The sequence below is a fragment of the Nomascus leucogenys genome, chromosome 17 (assembly GCF_006542625.1).
Source record: "Nomascus leucogenys isolate Asia chromosome 17, Asia_NLE_v1, whole genome shotgun sequence".
Classification (NCBI taxonomy): Eukaryota; Metazoa; Chordata; class Mammalia; order Primates; family Hylobatidae; genus Nomascus; species Nomascus leucogenys.
Genome location: NC_044397.1, coordinates 38822639 through 38840129, shown reverse-complemented (window position 1 = coordinate 38840129; position 17491 = coordinate 38822639). Strand labels below are relative to the sequence as shown.

Genomic DNA, 17491 nt, shown 5'->3' with positions numbered 1-17491 from the left:
AGAGACGGGGTTTCACTATGTTGGCCGGGGTGGTCTCGAACTCCTGACCTCTGGTGATCTGCTCATCTCAGCCTCCCTCAGTGCTGGCATTACAGGCGTGAGCCACCGCACCCGGCCAACACGAGATCTTTCACGCTTGAGTGCCTATGCATGGCTGGTCCTTCTGCCCCGGTGTCTTCTCACTGCCACTTCGTCCTTCACAAACTCCTACCTGCCTTTTCAGAGCCCGTTTTTGTTTTTTGTTTTTTTTTTTTCATTTTTATTTGAGACAGGTCTCTGTCTGCCAGGCTGGACTGCAGTGATGTGATCTCTGCTCACTGCAACCTCCACCTCCCAGGCTCAAGCGATTCTCCTACCTCACCCTCCTGAGTAGCTGGGACTACAAGTGCCCGCCACCACGCCCAGCTAATCTTTTTGTATTTTTTGTACAGACGGGGTTTTACCATGTTGGCCAGAATGGTCTCGAACTCCTGGCCTCAAGTGATCTGCCTGCCTCTGCCTCCCAAAGTGCTGGGATTATTGGCATGAGCCACCATGTGAGGCCTTGAGAGCCCATTCAAGCATCCTTCTCTCCTGGGGGAGGTCTCCCCAGACTGGCCCAGACAGGGTGGGCACCCTGATTCATGCCCCTTGTCTCCTAAGTGTGTCCTGTTGTACTTTGGTGACCAGATGACACCCCCTCTGGCTGGGAGCCCCTCAGGGAAGCAGCCCTGCCTCTTCTCTTTAGGTTGTTTTGTGCCCAACACAGGGCCTGTGCTAGGGACACTGATAAAAAAATGTGGGATGGGCTGGCCGCTGTGGCTCACATCTGTAATTCCTGAACTTTGGGAGGGCAAAGGAAGAGGATCACTTCAGCCTGGGCAACATAGTGAGACTCCATCTGTACAAAAACTTTAAAAAATTAGGCATGGTGGCACACATCTGTATTCCCAGCTACTCAGGAGGCTGAGGCAGGAGGATCACTTGAGCCTGGGAGTTGGAGGCTGCCGTGAGCTATCTATGATCCACTGCTGCCTTCCAGCCTGGGTGACAGAGCAAGACTGTGTCTCAAAAAAAGAAAAATGGATGGATGGACAGACCAACAACTGATGCTAGAAACCAGCTGCAGCCGGGCACAGTGGCTCACACCTGTAATCCCAGCACTTTGGGAGGCTGAGGCGGGTGAATCACCTGAGCCCAGGAGTTTGAGACCAGCCTGGGCAACATGGTGAAACCCCATCTCTACTAAAAATACAAAATTTAGCTGGGCGTGGTGGCACGTGCCTGTGATCCCAGCTACTTGGGATGGTGAGGCAGGAGAATTTGCTTGAACCCAGAAGGCGGAGGTTGCAATGAGCTGAGATCACTCCACTGCACTCCAGCCTGGGCGACAGAGTGAGACTCTGCCTCAAAAAAAAAAAAAAAACAGCTACATGGGAGTGGGTGGGCCCTGCATAGAATGCAATGTTTTGGCAGGTCAGGGACACCTGCTGAGAGAAGCAGCAGGTCCAGTGGCCAAGCCAGTGCCAACTCTCATGCCCCCTTGTCTTGCTCTTATAGATGAAGATGACGCCAACAGACTCGGGGAGAAGGTGATCCTGCGGGAGCAGGTGAAGGAACTCTTCAACGAGAAATACGGTCAGTGCCTGTGGTCGGTGTCAGCACACCAAGCCCTCCTCCCGGGGTTGGTGGGGGGCCTCCCTCTGCAGCCAGCCTCACTTTCAGGAGCCCCCAGCTGGCTGCCTGCTCCCTGGGGACATGGCTGCTCTGCCCATGACCCACGTTTTGTGTATGTTGATTTTTTTTTAAACAGGGTCTCACTCTGTTGCCCAAGCTAGAGTACAGTGGCGTGAGCTCTGCTCACTGCAGCCTCCACCTCCTGGGCTTAGGTGATCCTCCTGCCTCAGCCTCCCAAGTAGCTGGGACTACAAGCGTGCGCCAACACTCCTGGCTAATTTTTCTATTTTTAGTAGAGACAAAGTTTCACTATGTTGCCCAGACTGGTCTTGATCTTCTGGGTTCAGCGATCCTCCTGCCTTGGCCTCCCAAAGTGCCAGGATTACAGGTGTGAGCCACCATGCCCAGCCTGTAGGTCTTGATTTTTTTTTTTTCTTTTTTTCTGGAGACACAGTCTCGCTCTGTCGCCTAGGCTGGAGTGCAGTGGCGGGATCTCCACTCACTGCAAGCTCCACCTCTCGGGTTCATGGCATTCTCCTGCCTCAGCCTCACAAGTGGCTGGGACTACAGGCACCCGCCACCACGCCCGGCTAATTTTTTTGTATTTTTTTAGTAGAGACGAGGTTTTACCGTGTTAGCCAGGATGGTCTCGATTTTCTGACCTCGGGATCCTCCTGCCTCGGCCTCCCAAAGCGTTGGGATTACAGGCATGAGCCACTGCGCCCGGCCAGGGTCTTGATTTTTAAACTCTCTGGATGTGATGGCTGCTGGGCTAGGGTGGACCAGACTCCAGCCCTTTCCCTAGAGGGCTTTGCCGTTGACAGGAGACATCATTCCTCACTGTGACTTCCTGTGCCCTCTAGGTGAGGCCCTGGGCCTGAACCGGCCGGTGCTGGTCCCTTATAAACTAATCCGGGACAGCCCAGACGCCGTGGAGGTCACGGGTCTGCCTGATGACATCCCCTTCCGGAACCCCAACACGTACGACATCCACCGGCTGGAGAAGATCCTGAAGGCCCGAGAGCACGTCCGCATGGTCATCATTAACCAGCTCCAGTGAGTGCCCGGCCTCTGGAACGGGGAACACAGATGGCGAGGCCATGGGGAGGGTAAAAGTCAAGGTCACAGTGGGTCAGCTGGGATCCAGACCCAGGTGTACTGTAATAGTTCCTGCCTCTTTCTCCTGAAACATACAACTTCAACACTCATGGACATTTACTTATTTTTAAAGATTTTTTTTAGATATTACATTTGTTCTCTGGGGAAAAAACAAAAATGAAACATGTTTTAATTAAATTTGACTTTTTCTGACTGTACAATTCTGATTTTTAACATATTTAAATATAAATGTTTATATTTAAATATGAATATTTATTATATATTTTAGAATAATTATAATTCCATAGTGTCAGTGATTCTCTTTTTTTTTTTTTGAGACAGAGTCTTGCTCTGTCGCCCAGGCTGGAGTGCAGTGGCACAATCTCAGCTCACTGCAAGCTTCACCTCCTGAGTTCAACCGATTCTCGTGCCTCAGCCTCCCAAGTAGCTGGGATTACAGGTGTGCACCATCACACCAGCTAATTTTTGTATTTTTTGGTAGAGATGGAGTTTCACCATGTTGGCCAGGCTGGTCTTGAACTCCTGACCTGAAGTGATCTGCCCACCTCAGCCTCCCAAAGTGCTGGGATTACAGGCATGAGCCACTGCACCCAGCCTCCGTTATTACTATTATACCGTATATCCTTACAATCTTTTGGGTTTTGGTTTTTGTTTTGAGACAGGGTCTCACTCTGTTGCCCAGGCAGGAGTACAGAGGTATGATCATGGCCCAGTGCACCCTCAACAGGGTCTCACTGTATTGCCCAGGCTGGTCTTGAACTCCTAAGCTCAAGTGATCCTCCCACCTCGGCCTCCCAAAGTGCTGGGGTTACAGGCGTGAGCCACCACACCCAAACTGTGCGGCCTAGTTTTTTTTTTAAATACAATAGATTATTTGATTATTTTCATAATAATACACAAAGCAACCTGGAAAATACAAAAAGATAGAAGAAAAGAAGATAGCTGTAACTCTCCTACTGAAAGTCAACACTGTGATGCATTTCTTTATATTTTTAAATTATTATTTTATTAATGTGTTATTACTTTCTTTCTGAGATGGACTCTTGTTCTGTCGCACAGGCTGGAGTGCAGTGGCATGATCTCAGCTCACTGCAACCTCCACCTCCCAGGTTCAAGCAATTCTGCTGTCTCAGCCTCCCAAGCAGCTGGCACTACAGGCACATGCCACCACACCTGGCTAATTTTGTGTGTGTGTATTTTTAGTAGAGACAGGGTTTCACCATATTGGTCGGACTGGTCTCAAACTCCTGACCTCAGGTGATCCAACCGCCTCAGCCTCCGAAAGTTCTGGGATTACAGGCATGAGTCACCGCGCCCAGCACCCCCCGCCCTTTTTTTTTTGTGTTGCACAGGCTAGTCTCGAACTCCTGGGCTCAAGCCATCCTCCCACATCAGCCTTTCAAAGTGCTGGGATTATGGGGGTCAGCCACCACACCTGGCCTGTGGTGTATGTCTGTTTTTTTCTTTCTTTCTTTCTTTCTTTCTTTCTTTCTTTCTTTCTTTCTTTCTTTCTTTCTTTCTTTTTTCTTTCTTTCTTTCTTTTCTTTCTTTCTTTCTTTTTCTTTCTTTCTTAGATGGGGTTTGCTCTTGTTACTCAGGCTGGAGTGCAATGGCACGATCTCAGCTCACCACAACCTCCATCTCCCAGATTCAAGCAATTCTCCTGCCTCAGCCTCCCGAGTAGCTGGGATTACAGGCATGTGCCACCACCCCAGCAAATTTTGTATTTTTAATAGAGACAGGGTTTCTCCACATTGGTCAGGCTGGTCTCGAACTCCCGACCTCAGGTGATCTGCCCAACTTGGCCTCCCAAAGTGCTGGGATTACAAGCTTGAGCCATGATACCTAGCCCGCCTTCAATGTTATATTATGTGTTTTGTTTCTTCATTTTTTTGAGATGAGGTCTTGCTCTGTCGCCCAGGCTGGAGTGCAGTAGCACCATCTTGGCTCCCTGTAACCTCTGCCTCCCAGATTCAAGCAATTCTCGTGCCTCAGCCTCCCAAATAGCTGGGATCACAGGTGCCCACCACCACACCTGGCTAATTTTTGTATTTTTGTAGAGACAGGGTTTCACCATGTTGGCCAGGCTGGTCTGGAACTCCTGACCTTCAGTGATTCGCCTGCCTCAGCCTCCCAAAGTGTTGGGATTACAAACATGAGCCACTGTGCCTGGCCGACATGTTTTTTAAAATTAAGATAATATTTGCATGTGTCAAAAAAAAACAAATTGTTCAAAATCAAAAAGTGGAGGTTTTCTTTCTCCCACAGATAGTTCACCCCCTGAAGTAACAACTAGAAAATGCAGGAAAACAGCCAGGTGTGGTGGGTCACGCCTGTACTCCCAGCACTTTTGGAGGCCAAGGTGGGTGGATCACCTGAGGTCAGGAGTTCGAGACCAGCCTGACCAATGTGGTGAAACCTCATCTCTACTAAAAAAAAAAAAAAAAAAATACAAAAATTGGGCCAGGCGCGGTGGCTCATGCCTGTAATCCCAGCACTTTGGGAGGCTGAGGCTGGCGGATCACAAGCTCAGGAGATCGAGACCATCCTGGCTAACATGGTGAAACCCTGTCTCCACTAAAAATACAAAAAATTAGCCAGGCGTGGTGGAGGGCACCTGTAGTTCCAGCTATTCGGGAGGCTGAAGCAGGAGAATGGCGTGAACCTGGGAGGCGGAGCTTGCAGTAAGCCAAGATAGTGTCACTGCACTCCAGCATAGATGACAGAGCGAGACTCTATCTCAAAAAAAAAAAAAAATTAGCCGAGTGTGGTGGCATGCACCTGTAGTCCCAGCTACTCAGGAGGCTAAGACAGGAGAATTGCTTGAACCTGGGAGGCAGAGGTTGCAATGAGGCAAGACTGCGCCACTGCACTCCAGCCTAGGCGACAGAGTAAGATTCTGTCTCAAAAATAAAAATAGGCTGGGCGTGGTGGCTTGCGCCTGTAATCCCAGCACTTTGGGAGGCCAAGGCGGGTGGTTCACAAGGTCAAGAGTCCGAGACCAGCCTGGCCAAAATAGTGAAATCCCATCTCTACTAAAAATACAAAAAATTAGCCAGGCATGGTGGTGCACGCCTGTAATCCCAGGTACTCGGGAGGCTGAGGCAGGACAATCGCTTGAACCCGGGAGTTCGAGGCTGCAGTGAGCTAGGATGGCACCACTGAACTCCAGCCTGGGCAAAAGAGTGAGACTCTGTCTCAAAAATAATAATTGATAATAATGCTGTGATGAATATCCACTTGCATAAATCTGGGCACACATTTCTGATCACTTGGTCAGACAACATCCTCGCTTTATAGATGAGGACAGCAGACCCAGAGGGAAGATTTGCCAGCACAAGCCCATCATCCAGGGCCTATATGGGGGATGCTCTGTTGGGACGGTGTGCCCCCCATTTTTATTTGGGTCTTACCGGGCTCCCCCAGCAGCAGCAGCAGCACATCTCAGGGAGCAGGTGAGAAGGAGGGGAAAACGGCCAGACGCAATGGCTCATGCCTGTAATCCCAGCACTTTGGGAGACGGAGGCAGGCAGATCATCTGAGGTCAGGAGTTCAAGACCAACCTGGACAACATGGTGAAACCCCGTCTCTACTAAAAATATATAACTTAGCTGGGCGTGGTGGCGCGCACCTGTAGTCCCAGCTACTTGGGAGGCTGAGACAGGAGAATGGCGTGAACCCAGGAGGTGGAGGCTGCAGTGAGCCAAAATTGTGCCACTGCACTTCGGCCTGGGTGACCGAGTGAGACTCCATCTCAAAAAAAAAAAAAAAGGAGGGGAAAACCTCATTTTCTAACTGCTACCTCATTTCTTTCTTTTTCAGACCCTTTGCAGAAATCTGCAATGATGCCAAGGTGCCAGGTGAGTCGGAGGTGAAGAAGCCACCCTTCTGCCCCGTGGGGACTAGAGACTGTTCCTTTTGAAAAAAGGTAGAGCCGGGCGCCGTGGCTCATGCCTGTGATCCCAGCACTTTGGGAGGCCGAGGCAGGCAGATCACTTGAGGTCAGGAGTTCAAGACCAGCCTGAGTAACATGGTGAAACCCCGTCTCTACTAAAAATACAACAATTAGCGGGCGTGGTCATGGGCACCTGTAATCCCAGCTACTCAGGGGACTGAGGCAGGAGAATTGCGTGAACCCGGGAGGCGCAGGTTGCAGTGAACTGAGATCGCACCCCTGCACTCCAGCCTGGGTGACAGAGCAAGACTCCATCTCAAAAAAAAAAGAAAAGAAAAGAAAAGAAAGAAAAAGGCAGAGATACCAGGAGTTGGAGGCTGCAATGAGTTATGAGTGTACCACTGCACTCCAGCCTGAGCAACAGAGCAAGACCCTGTCTCTAAACAAAAAAAAAATTTTAATAAAAAAATTTTTTAAAGGCAGAGATAGATGTGGTCCAGGTGGGCATGCAATAGATGGCTAACCACCTTGAGAAAAATATAGCCCCTCTCCACTCTGGGACCTCCCCAGGGAGCCTGAGGTCTCCATGAACAGAGCCAGGTATCCCCAAGAGGCCCCCAGAAACCTGCAGGTGCCCTGCAGAGGGGAGGTCCTGCCATAGCACCAATGAGTGTATGAGGTCAGCTAGAAGGACAAGAGGCAGGCTGGGCCTCAGGGAGGATCATGGAGGCCTCCTGGGTAGCAGAGGGGTAGCATGTGACCAACAGGGGTGAGGCAGGCAGGCACTGCCTGCGACTGGCCGGACCCCCTCCGTTCTGCTGGCATCTGCAGGGTATACAGAACCTTTCACTAGGCACCTGGGGGCCGCCTGGCATGATGGTTCTAATTAAGGTGTATGATGGGACTTGGGAGAAAGTACTCCTGGGCGACTATGACGTGCACCCGATTAAGAAACACTGATTGGGCCAGGCACAGAGGCTCACACCTGTAATCCCAGCACTTTGGGAGGCCAAGGCAGGCATATCACTTGAGATCAGGAGTTTGAGTCCAGACTGGCCAACATGATGAAACCCCATCTCAACTGAAAATAGAAAAGTGAGGGCTGGGCGCAGTGGCTCACGCCTGTAATCCCAGCACTTTGGGAGGCCGAGGTGGGTGGATCACCTGAGTTCAAGAGTTCGAGACCAGCCTGGTCAACATGCTAAACCCTGTCCCTACTAAAAATACAAAAATTAGCCAGGCATGGTGGTGCGTGCCTGTAATCCCAGCTACTAGGGGGCTGAGGTAGGAGGATCGCTTGAACCTGGGAGACAGAGGTTGCAGTGAGCCAAGATTATGCCACTGCACTCCAGCCTGGGCGACAGAGCAAGACTCTGTCTCAAAAAAAAAAAAAAAGAAAAAGAAAAAAAATTAGCCTGGCATGGTGGTGCACGCCTGTAGTCTCAGCTACTTGGGAGTCTGAGGTGGGAGAATCACTTTAGCCCAGGAGGCAGAGGTTGCAGTAAGTCGAGATCACACCACTGCACTCCAGGCTGGGTGACAGAGCAAGACTCTTGTCTCAAAAAGAAAAAGAAAAAGAAACACTGATTGGCCAGATGTGGTGGCTCACGCCTCTAATCCCAGCAGTTTGGGAGGCCTAAGTGGGAAGATTGCCTGAGTCCAGGAGTTTGAGACCAACCTGGGCAACATAGTGAGACCTTGTCTCTACAAAAAGTTTTTTCTCCCATCCAAGTACTAACCAGGCCCGACCCTGCTTCACCTCTGAGATCAGGCAAGATCGGCTGCGTTCAGGGTGGTATGGCTGTGGACAAAAAAGTTTTTTCTAAAAATTAGCCAGGCATGGTAGTAGGCACTTGTAGTCCCAGCTACACAGGAGGCTGAGGCCGGAGGATCACTTGAGCCCAAGAGTTTAAGGCTGCAGTGAGCTGTGATTATGCCATCCTGCCTGGATGACAGAATGAGACCCCATCTCTTTTTTTTTTTCCCGAGACAGAGTCTCGCTCTGTTGCCCAGGCTGGAGTGCAGTGGCACGATCTCGGCTCACTGCAACCTCCACCTCCTGGGTTCAAGCAATTCTCCTGCCTCCGCTTCCCAAGTAGCCGGGGTTACAGGCGCCTGCCACCACGCCCAGCTATTTTTTTGTATTTTTAGTAGAGACAGGGTTTCTCCATGTTGGCCAGGCTGGTCTCAAACTCCTGACCTCATGATCTGCCTGCCTCAGCCCCCCAAAGTGCTGGGATTACAGGTATAAGCTACTGCTCCCGGCCTTTTTTTTTTTTTTTTTTTCCAAGACAGAGTCTCGCTCTGTCACTCAGGCTGGAGTCAATCTTGCAGTCTTGGCTCACTGCAACCTCAGCCTCCTGAGTTCAAGCAATTCTCATGTCTTAGCCTCCCTAGTAGCTGGGACTTCAGGCATGCACCACCATACCCAGCTAATTTTTTGTATTTGTAGTAGAGGCGAGGTTTCACCATGTTGGCCAGGCTGGTCTCAAACACCTGACCTCAAGTGATCCTCCCACCCCAGCATCCCAAAGTGCTGGGATTACAGGCACAAGCCACTGTGCCTGGCCGAGACCCCATCTCCTAAGAAATAAAAAAGAAGAAGAAAGAAAAAATACTGATCTAATCTTACCCCACCTCATTGTACAGCTGAGAAGCTGAGGCACAGAGATGCCCAGGGACTTGCCCAGGCCACATAGTGAGTCAGATGCTGTGTAGACCCTGCTCTCAGGACCACCCATCTGAACCATAGACCACCATGGGCCACACAGCCCAGTATGGCTGCTCAGCGGGGACAGTGATAGGATTCAGCAAGTCTACGCCACAACCCGGCCTGAGACCCAAGGCCCTGACTCCTGTCAGGACCAGGTTCACCTGGAACTCCACAGCCTGGGGTGGCACAGCCCAGCTAGAAGCCACCGCCTTCCATCAAGAGCTGGTCACAAGCCTGGGCCATAAAGTGAAACCCACCCCCGTCTCTGCAAAAAAATTAAAAATTAGCCAGGCATGGTGGCATGTACCTGTTGTCCCAGCTACTCAAGAGGATGAGGCAGGAGGAATGCTTGAGGCTGGAAGGTGGAGGCTGCAGTGAGCTATGATTGTGCCACTGCGCTCCAGCCTGGGTGACAGAGTGAGACCCTGTTTCCAAAAAAAAGAGCCAGTTACAAGGGTCAGACCTGGCACTGAACACACGGATCTGGAGGTGATTTGGTTTACTCCAGGTCAAAGGCAGAGACGAGGCTGGTCGCGGTGGCTCACGCCTGTAATCCCAACACTTTGGGAGGCTGAGGCAGGGAGGCAGGTGGATCACCTGAGGTCAGGAGTTTGAGACCAGCCTGGCCAACATGGTGAAACCCTGTCTCTACTAAAATCCAAAAAAAAATTAGCCGGGGGTGGTGGTGGGCGCCTGTAATCCCAGCCACTCAGGAGGCTGAGGCAGGAGAATCGCTTGAACCCAGGAAGCGGCAGTTGCAGTGAGCCAAGATCACGCTACTGTACTCCAGCCTGGGGAACACAGCCAGGCTCTGTCTCAAAAAAAAAAAAAAAAAAAAAAAACACGGCAGAGACACAGAAGGCCACATGAAGGCCTCAGGAGGATTTGGGACAGATGCCCAGAGGGTGGATACTGTCACCCACATCCACCACTCCCTCCAATGTGGCCATCTGTCATGGTGACTCAAGGATGGCCACAGCCCATGGACCAGTCTGAGACAGAGGGTGGGGCACCCTCTGACTTCTTTTTCATGTGGAATCTCCCACAAAAATCCCTCTGACTCATAGCCTGGGCTTCTTCTGCTTCCAGGGTCTTCTCTTTCCCAGGGTCTCTATGCCTCATCACAGACCCCCAGTTTCTGACTTCCTCACCAGTTGAAAAGACATTTACCCCATGGACCCAGCCTCCCCTTACTCTGTGTCATTAAGACCCTTCTGGTGGGCTGAGTGCAGTGGCTCACTCCCAGCAGTGAGCTGTAATCCCAGCACTTTGGGAGGCTGAAGCAGGAGAATTCTTTGAGCCCAGGAGTTCAAAGACCAGACTGGGCAACATACAGAGACCCCATCTCTACAAAAAATTAGCCGGGCAGGGTGGTGTGCACCTGTAGGGAGGCTGAGGCAGGAGGATCGCTTGAGCTTGGGAGGTGGAGGTTGCAGTGAGCCAAGACCACACCACTGCACTCCAGCATGGGCAACAGAGTGAGACCTTGTCTCAGACAAAAAAAGCCCTTCTTTATTGGGCTGGGCGAGGTTTCCATGCAGTAATCCACCCAATCAGGACGTGCTGCTCAAAGTCTTACATCTTCACCTCAAGTTAATTCAGCAACCACAAAACACCTGCCGACCCCTGCTCCATGCTGAACCAGGTGCTGGGTTCTTTTATGCATGTGGTGTTTTTTGAGTCTCACATCACACTGGTTTCCCCATTTGACTCAGAGAGGTTCATCAGTTTTCCCAGATTCACATAGTGATAATAGAAAGCGGCCACGGTGAAATTTGAACTTAGGACTTCTGATTCTAAACCAGAGTTTCTTTCACTGGGGCACTGCCTGTCTACTTGGACCTGTGAACTCTCCCCTCAGGACCACCATACATCAGTGATAACCATAGCAATACAATTTTTTTTTTATTTTAGTAGACACATGGTTTCACCATGTTTCCTAGGCTGGTCTCGAACTCTTGACCTCAGTCAATCCATCCACCTTGGTCTCCCAAAGTGCTGGGATTACCAGCGTGAGCCACTGCGCCTGGCCCCAGGTCCTCTTTATACCCTCCCTGGACCACCTAGCCTGCAGTCCCAGCCTCCCCAGAACTCCCAGAGCCTCTCCTGGGGCCCCACATCCCCTTGCAGCCTTAAAGAGCCCAGGAAGGAATGTGGCCTCTGGAGCCACACAGACTTGGCCTTGGAGAAAGTCCTTTAACAGCCCTGCCCCTTCGGGTGCTCATGAGTGAAATGTGAATAGGATCTTGGAGGGTTGCTGGGAGGATCCCAGGAGACAATGTGCAAAGCATTTAGCACAGTGCCCAGCACCCAGAAAATACTCAGAAACTGAGAATGCAATTAATATTGTTGCCATGAGCCAGGCACGGTGGCTCATGCCTGTAATCTCAGCATTTGAGGAGGCTGAGGCAGGAGGATTGCTTGAGGTTGGGAATTTGAGACCAGCGTGGGCAACATAATGATGCAAAAATACAAAAAGTTAGCCGGGCATGGTGGTGCGCACCTATAGTCCCAGCTACTCGGGAACCTGAGGTGGGAGGATTGCTTGAGCCCAGGACTTGGAGGCTGCAGTGAGCTACGATTGCGCCATTGCACTCCAGCCTGGGCAACAGAGTGAGACCCTAAAAAACAATATAGGCCAGGTTTGATGGCTCACGCCTATAATCCCAGCACTTTGGGAGGCCGAAGTGGATGGATCACTTGAGGTCAGGAGTTCAAGAGCTGCCTGCCCAACATGGTGAAACCCCATCTCTACTAAAAATACAAAAAAATTAGCTGGGCATGGTGGCAGACGCCTATAATCCCAGCTACTTGGGAGGCTCAGGCACTAGAATCACTTGAACCCAGGAGGCGGAGGTTGCAGTGAGCCGAGATCGCGCCACTGCACTCCAGGCTGGGTGACAGAGTGAGACTCCGTCTCAAAAAAAAAACAGAAAGAGAGGACGTAGGGCCTGAGGGGTGAGCTTGCTGGGGAGGAGGAGGGACACATGGAGATGAGGATACGGTGTTAGCAAAGGCAGGCAGGCCAGCAAGAGCAGGAGGCCGGGGAGAGTGGGCCCTCAGGCTTGCTTTGGGAAGGAGGCTGGACATGTGGGCTCTGGACAGGTGGGCCCTGACCCCCAGGGGATCAGGAGCCTGAAATCCTGAAAGGGGGACTCGAAATCTTAAGACAGAACACTTTTCCAGGGAGCTCAGGAGGCTGAAACAGAAAAGCCTCAGCTTCCAGTGTCAACAGCCTTTTCCCCTCCTTCCAGCCAAAGACAGCAGCATTCCCAAGCGCAAGAGAAAGCGGGTCTCGGAAGGAAATTCCGTCTCCTCTTCCTCCTCGTCTTCCTCTTCCTCGTCCTCTAACCCGGATTCAGTGGCATCGGCCAACCAGATCTCACTCGTGGTAAAGTTGCACAGATTTGGACTCCGGCACTCGTCTCTGTGGCCCTCACCCCTCTGTCGGGCAGGGCCGTCTACTCTGGGATATGGGCCCAGGGGACGGGGAGGCACTGGGCTTTGAGGGGGAACCTTCCAGCCTTGGAGGTTATAGATGCATCCACCTGTCTCACCCAAGAGGTAGCCCATCCTTCTCATGGGGTACTCACAGGCACTCAGGCAGGAATTCACATCCCTGCTGGGCAGATGGGCCAGCCAAGGTCCAGGAAGGGACCTGTCCACGCCCTTCAGCTGCACCAGAGCTGGAGACATGAAAAGAAATGTCACTGGCCGGCGGGTGCAGTGGCTCACGCCTGTAATCTCAGCACTTTGGCAGGCTGAGTCGGGTGGATCACCTGAGGTCAGGAGTTCGAGACCAGCCTGACCAACATGGAGAAACCCCATCTCTACTAAAAATACAAAATTAGCTGGGCATGGTGGCACATGCCTGCAATCCCAGCTACTCAGAAGGCTGACGCAGGAGAATCACTTGAACCTGGGAGGCGGAGGTTGCGGTGAGCCAAGACTGCGCCACTGCACTCCAGCCTGGGTGACAAAGCAAAACTCCCTCTCAAAAAAGAAAAAAAAAAAAAAAGAAAGAAATGTCACTGGCCGGGCGCAGTGGCTCACACCTGTAATCCCAGCACTTTGGGAGGCTAATGTGGGTGGATTGCCTGAGGTCAGGAGTTCGAGACCAGCCTGGCCAACATGGTGAAACCCCGTCTCTACTAAAAATACAAAAATTAGCCGGGCGTGGTGGTGCATGCCTGTAGTCCCAGCTACTAGGGAGGCTGAGGCAGGAGAATCGCTTGAACCTGGGAGGTGGAGGTTGCGGTGAGCCAAGATTGTGCCATTGCACTCCAGCCTGGGCAACAAGAGCGAAACTCCATCTCAAAATAAATAAATAAATAAAATTTTTTTAAAAAAGAAAGAAAAGGCTGGGCACGGTGGCTCACGCTTGTAATCCCAGCACTTTGGGAGGCTGAGGCGGGCGGATCACGAGGTCAGGAGATCGAGACCACGGTGAAACCCCGTCTCTACTAAAAAATACAAAAAATTGGCCGGGCGCGGTGGCTCACGCTTGTAATCCCAGCACTTTGGGAGGCCGAGGCGGGCGGATCACAAGGTCACGAGATCGAGACCACGGTGAAACCCCGTCTCTACTAAAAAATACAAAAAATTAGCCGGGCGTGGTGGCGGGCGCCTGTAGTCCCAGCTACTCGGAGAGGCTGAGGCAGGAGAATGGCGTGAACCCGGGAGGCGGAGCTTGCAGTGAGCCGAGATTGCGCCACTGCACTCCAGCCTGGGTGAAAGAGCAAGACTCTGTCTCAAAAAAAAAAAAAAAAAAAAAAAAATACAAAAAATTAGCTGGGCATGGTGGCGGGCGCCTGTAGTCCCAGCTACTCGGAGAGGCTGAGGCAGGAGAATGGCGTGAACCCGGGAGGCGGAGCTTGCAGTGAGCCAAGATTGCGCCACTGCACTCCAGCCTGGGCAACAGAGTGAGACTCCGTCTCAAAAAAAAAAAAAAAGGAAAGAAAAAAGGCCAGCCACAGTGGCTCACACCTCTAATCCCAGCACTTTGAGAGGCTAAGGCGGGCGGATCACCTGAGGTCAGGAGTTTGAAACCAGCCTGACCAACATGGAGAAACCCCTTCTCTACTAAAAATGCAAAATTAGCTGGGCATAGTGGCACATGCCTGTAATCCTAGCTACTCGGGAGGCTGAGGTTGGAGAATTGCTTGAACCTGGGAGGCAGAGGTTGCAATGAGCCGAGGCCGTGCCATTGCACTGCAGCCTGGGCGACAAGAGTGAAACTCTGTCTCAGAAAAATAAAAAAATTAGCCAGGCATGGTGGCACGTGCCTGTGGTCCCAGCTACTTGGGAGGCTGGGGCGGGAGGATCACTTGAGCCCAAGGGGATTGAGGCTGCAGTGAGCCAAGATCATGCCATTGCACTCCAGCCTGGGCAAGAGAACGAGACTCCATCTCAAAAATAAATAAATAGGCTGGGTGTGGTGGCTCACGCCTGTAATCCTAGCACTTTGGGAGGCCGAGGTGGGCGGATCACTTGAGGTTCAGGAGTTCAAGACCAGCCTGGCCAACATACAAAACCCCGTCTCTACTAAAAATAGAAAAATTAGCCGGGCGTGGTGGCGGGCACTTATAATCCCAGCTACTCGGGAGGCTGAGGCAGGAGACTCGCTTGAACCCAGGGGACCAAGGTTGCAGTGAGCCGAGATTGCATCACTGCACTCCAGCCTGGGCAGAAGAGTGAAACTCCATCTCAAAAAAATAAAAAGTATAAATAAATAGCCTCTGAGAAAGCCCATCCAAAAGCAGAACTAAGCATTTTGGGTTTGTTCCGCGTCACCTGGAGTCCTAACCCAGTCCCTTTGTCCCTCTCTCTAGCAATGGCCAATGTACATGGTGGACTATGCCGGCCTGAACGTGCAGCTCCCGGGACCTCTTAATTACTAGACCTCAGTACTGAATCAGGACCTCACTCAGAAAGACTAAAGGAAATGTAATTTATGTACAAAATGTATATTCGGATATGTATCGATGCCTTTTAGTTTTTCCAATGATTTTTACACTATATTCCTGCCACCAAGGCCTTTTTAAATAAGTAAAAAAAGAAAAAAAAAAGTGTTGCCTTTACTTTTACGGTCACCGTTTCATGTTCTCATTTGGATTGTGGCCGCAGCTGTCACTGGGGACAGGGTCGGGAAACGCAGCTCAGGTGGCCTGCCAAGGCCCTCCTTCCTCATCACAGCAGAGGTAGTGTCCAGGAAGACCTCAGAGCTCTCTGTGCTCCTGGGAGCATGTGACTTCAAGAAGAAAAGCCACGGAAGGAAAATGTGCCATGGGGCCGGGCGTGGTGGCTCACACCTGGAATCCCAGCACTTTGGGAGGTCGAGGTGGGTGGATTGCTTGAGGTCAGGAGTTCGACCTCATTGGCCTGTAATACCAATGCTTTGGGAGGCCAAGGTGGGAGGATTGCTTGAGACCAGGAGTTTGAGACCAGCCTAGGCAACATAGTGGAACCCTTTCTCTAGAAAATGTTAAATGTGGCTCACACCTGTAATCCCAGCACTCTGGGAGGCTGAGGCGGGTGAATCACCTGAGGTCAGGAGTTTGAGACTAGCCTGGGCAACATAGGGAGACCCCGTCTGCATGAAAATACAAAAATGAGGCCGGGCATGGTGGCTCATGCCTGTAATCCCAGCAGTTTAGGAGGCCAATGTGGGTGGATCACCTGAGGTCAGGAGTTCGAGACCAGCCTGGCCAACATGGTGAAACCCCATCTCTACTAAAAATGCAAAAATTAGCCAGGTGTGGTGGCAGGTGCCTGTAATCCCAGCTACTCAGGAGGCTGAGGCAGGAGAATCACTTGAACCTGGGAGGCAGAGGGTGCAGTGAGCTGAGACCACGCCATTGCACTGCAGCTGGGGCAACAAGAACAAAACTCCATCTCAAAAAAAAAAATACAAAAATTAGCCAGGCGTTGTGGTGCACACACCTGGAGTCCAGCTACTCAGGAGGCTGAGGCAGGAGGAGGACTGCTTGAGTAAAGATGGTTGAGGTTGTAGTGAGTCGTGATTACACCACTGCACTCCAGCCTGGGCGACAAAGCAAGACCCTGTCTCAAAAAAAAAAAAAAAAAAAAGTGTTAAATATGGTAAATGTCAGAGAGGGAGGGGCCCATCTGGTGAAGCACTGTGGCTGGATGGGAGGCATCTTCAAAAAGGGATTTGGAGACCGGGCACGGTGGCTCATGCCTGTAATCCCAGCACACTGGGAGGCCAAGGTGTGTGGATCGTCTGAGGTCAGGAGTTCGAGACCAGCCCAGCCAACATGATGAAACCCCATCTCTACTAAAAATACAAAAAAATTAGCCAGGCGTGGTGGCGCGCAACTGTAATTCCAGGTACTTGGAAGGCCAACGCAGGAGAATTGCTTGGACCCAGGAGGTAGAGGTTGCAGTGAGCCGAGACTGCACCATTGCACTCCAGCCTCAGCAACAAGAATGAAACTCCATCCCAAAAAAAAAAAAGGGCGGGGGGCGGTGGGGGCAGGACAACTTTTCTTTTTTCAGAGGCAAGTTCTTTCTGTGTCCCCAGGCTGGAATGCAGTGGCACAATCATATCTTCCTGCAGCCTCAAACTCCCGGGCTCAAGCAATCCTCCTGCCTCAGCCTCCAGAGTAGCTGGGGCTACAGGTGTAAGCCACCATACCCAGCTAATTTTTTTTATTCTTTGTAGAGATGGGGTCTTGGGCTATGTTGCCCAGGCTGGCTTCAAATTCCTGGGCCCAAGCCATCCTCAGAGTGCTGGGATTAGAGGCGTGAGCCACCATGCCCAGCCTGAGATGATTTTGGATAGAGCTCTGGATACTTGACAAACAGAGTGATGGGGTCCCAGCTGTGTCTCAGAAAGACCACTTTAGGGGCAGGTGGGAAGTTGAAGGAAGGGACAAGACTAAAGGCAAAAAGACAAGTCACAAGAGCGTGGCAGGCGTCCAAGGCCTGGCACCCAGTCCCTGCTTACTGGGTGACACATATTTACTGAGCCCTGCCCTTCTGGCTGGGAGGCCAAGCAGCTGAATGTCCTGACTGGGAAGCGGCTGCCAGGGAGTACAAAACAGAGTAAGGCTGGTGCATTGGCTCTGGCCTCTAATCCTAGTGCT

General features: G+C 51.5%; 1 protein-coding gene across 6 annotated transcripts in view; it reads left to right on the top strand.

Annotated features, from left to right (window-relative positions):
* Positions 1 to 15440, top strand: part of GTF2IRD1 (GTF2I repeat domain containing 1) — a 150608-nt gene extending 135168 nt beyond the window's left edge. For 3 of the 6 annotated variants that reach the window (XM_030796243.1, XM_030796244.1, XM_030796246.1), the window contains 5 exons: positions 1540 to 1617; positions 2520 to 2712; positions 6598 to 6635; positions 12638 to 12774; positions 15215 to 15440. In XM_030796243.1, the coding sequence (XP_030652103.1) occupies positions 1540 to 1617; positions 2520 to 2712; positions 6598 to 6635; positions 12638 to 12774; positions 15215 to 15283 (515 nt within the window). In that variant the 3' untranslated portion in view covers positions 15284 to 15440. Of the gene's footprint in view, positions 1 to 1539; positions 1618 to 2519; positions 2713 to 6597; positions 6636 to 12637; positions 13129 to 15214 lie in introns of those variants that run through there. The other 3 variants (XM_030796240.1, XM_030796242.1, XM_030796241.1) reach the window with 1 other exon arrangement.
* Positions 15441 to 17491: the final 2051 nt, after the last annotated feature.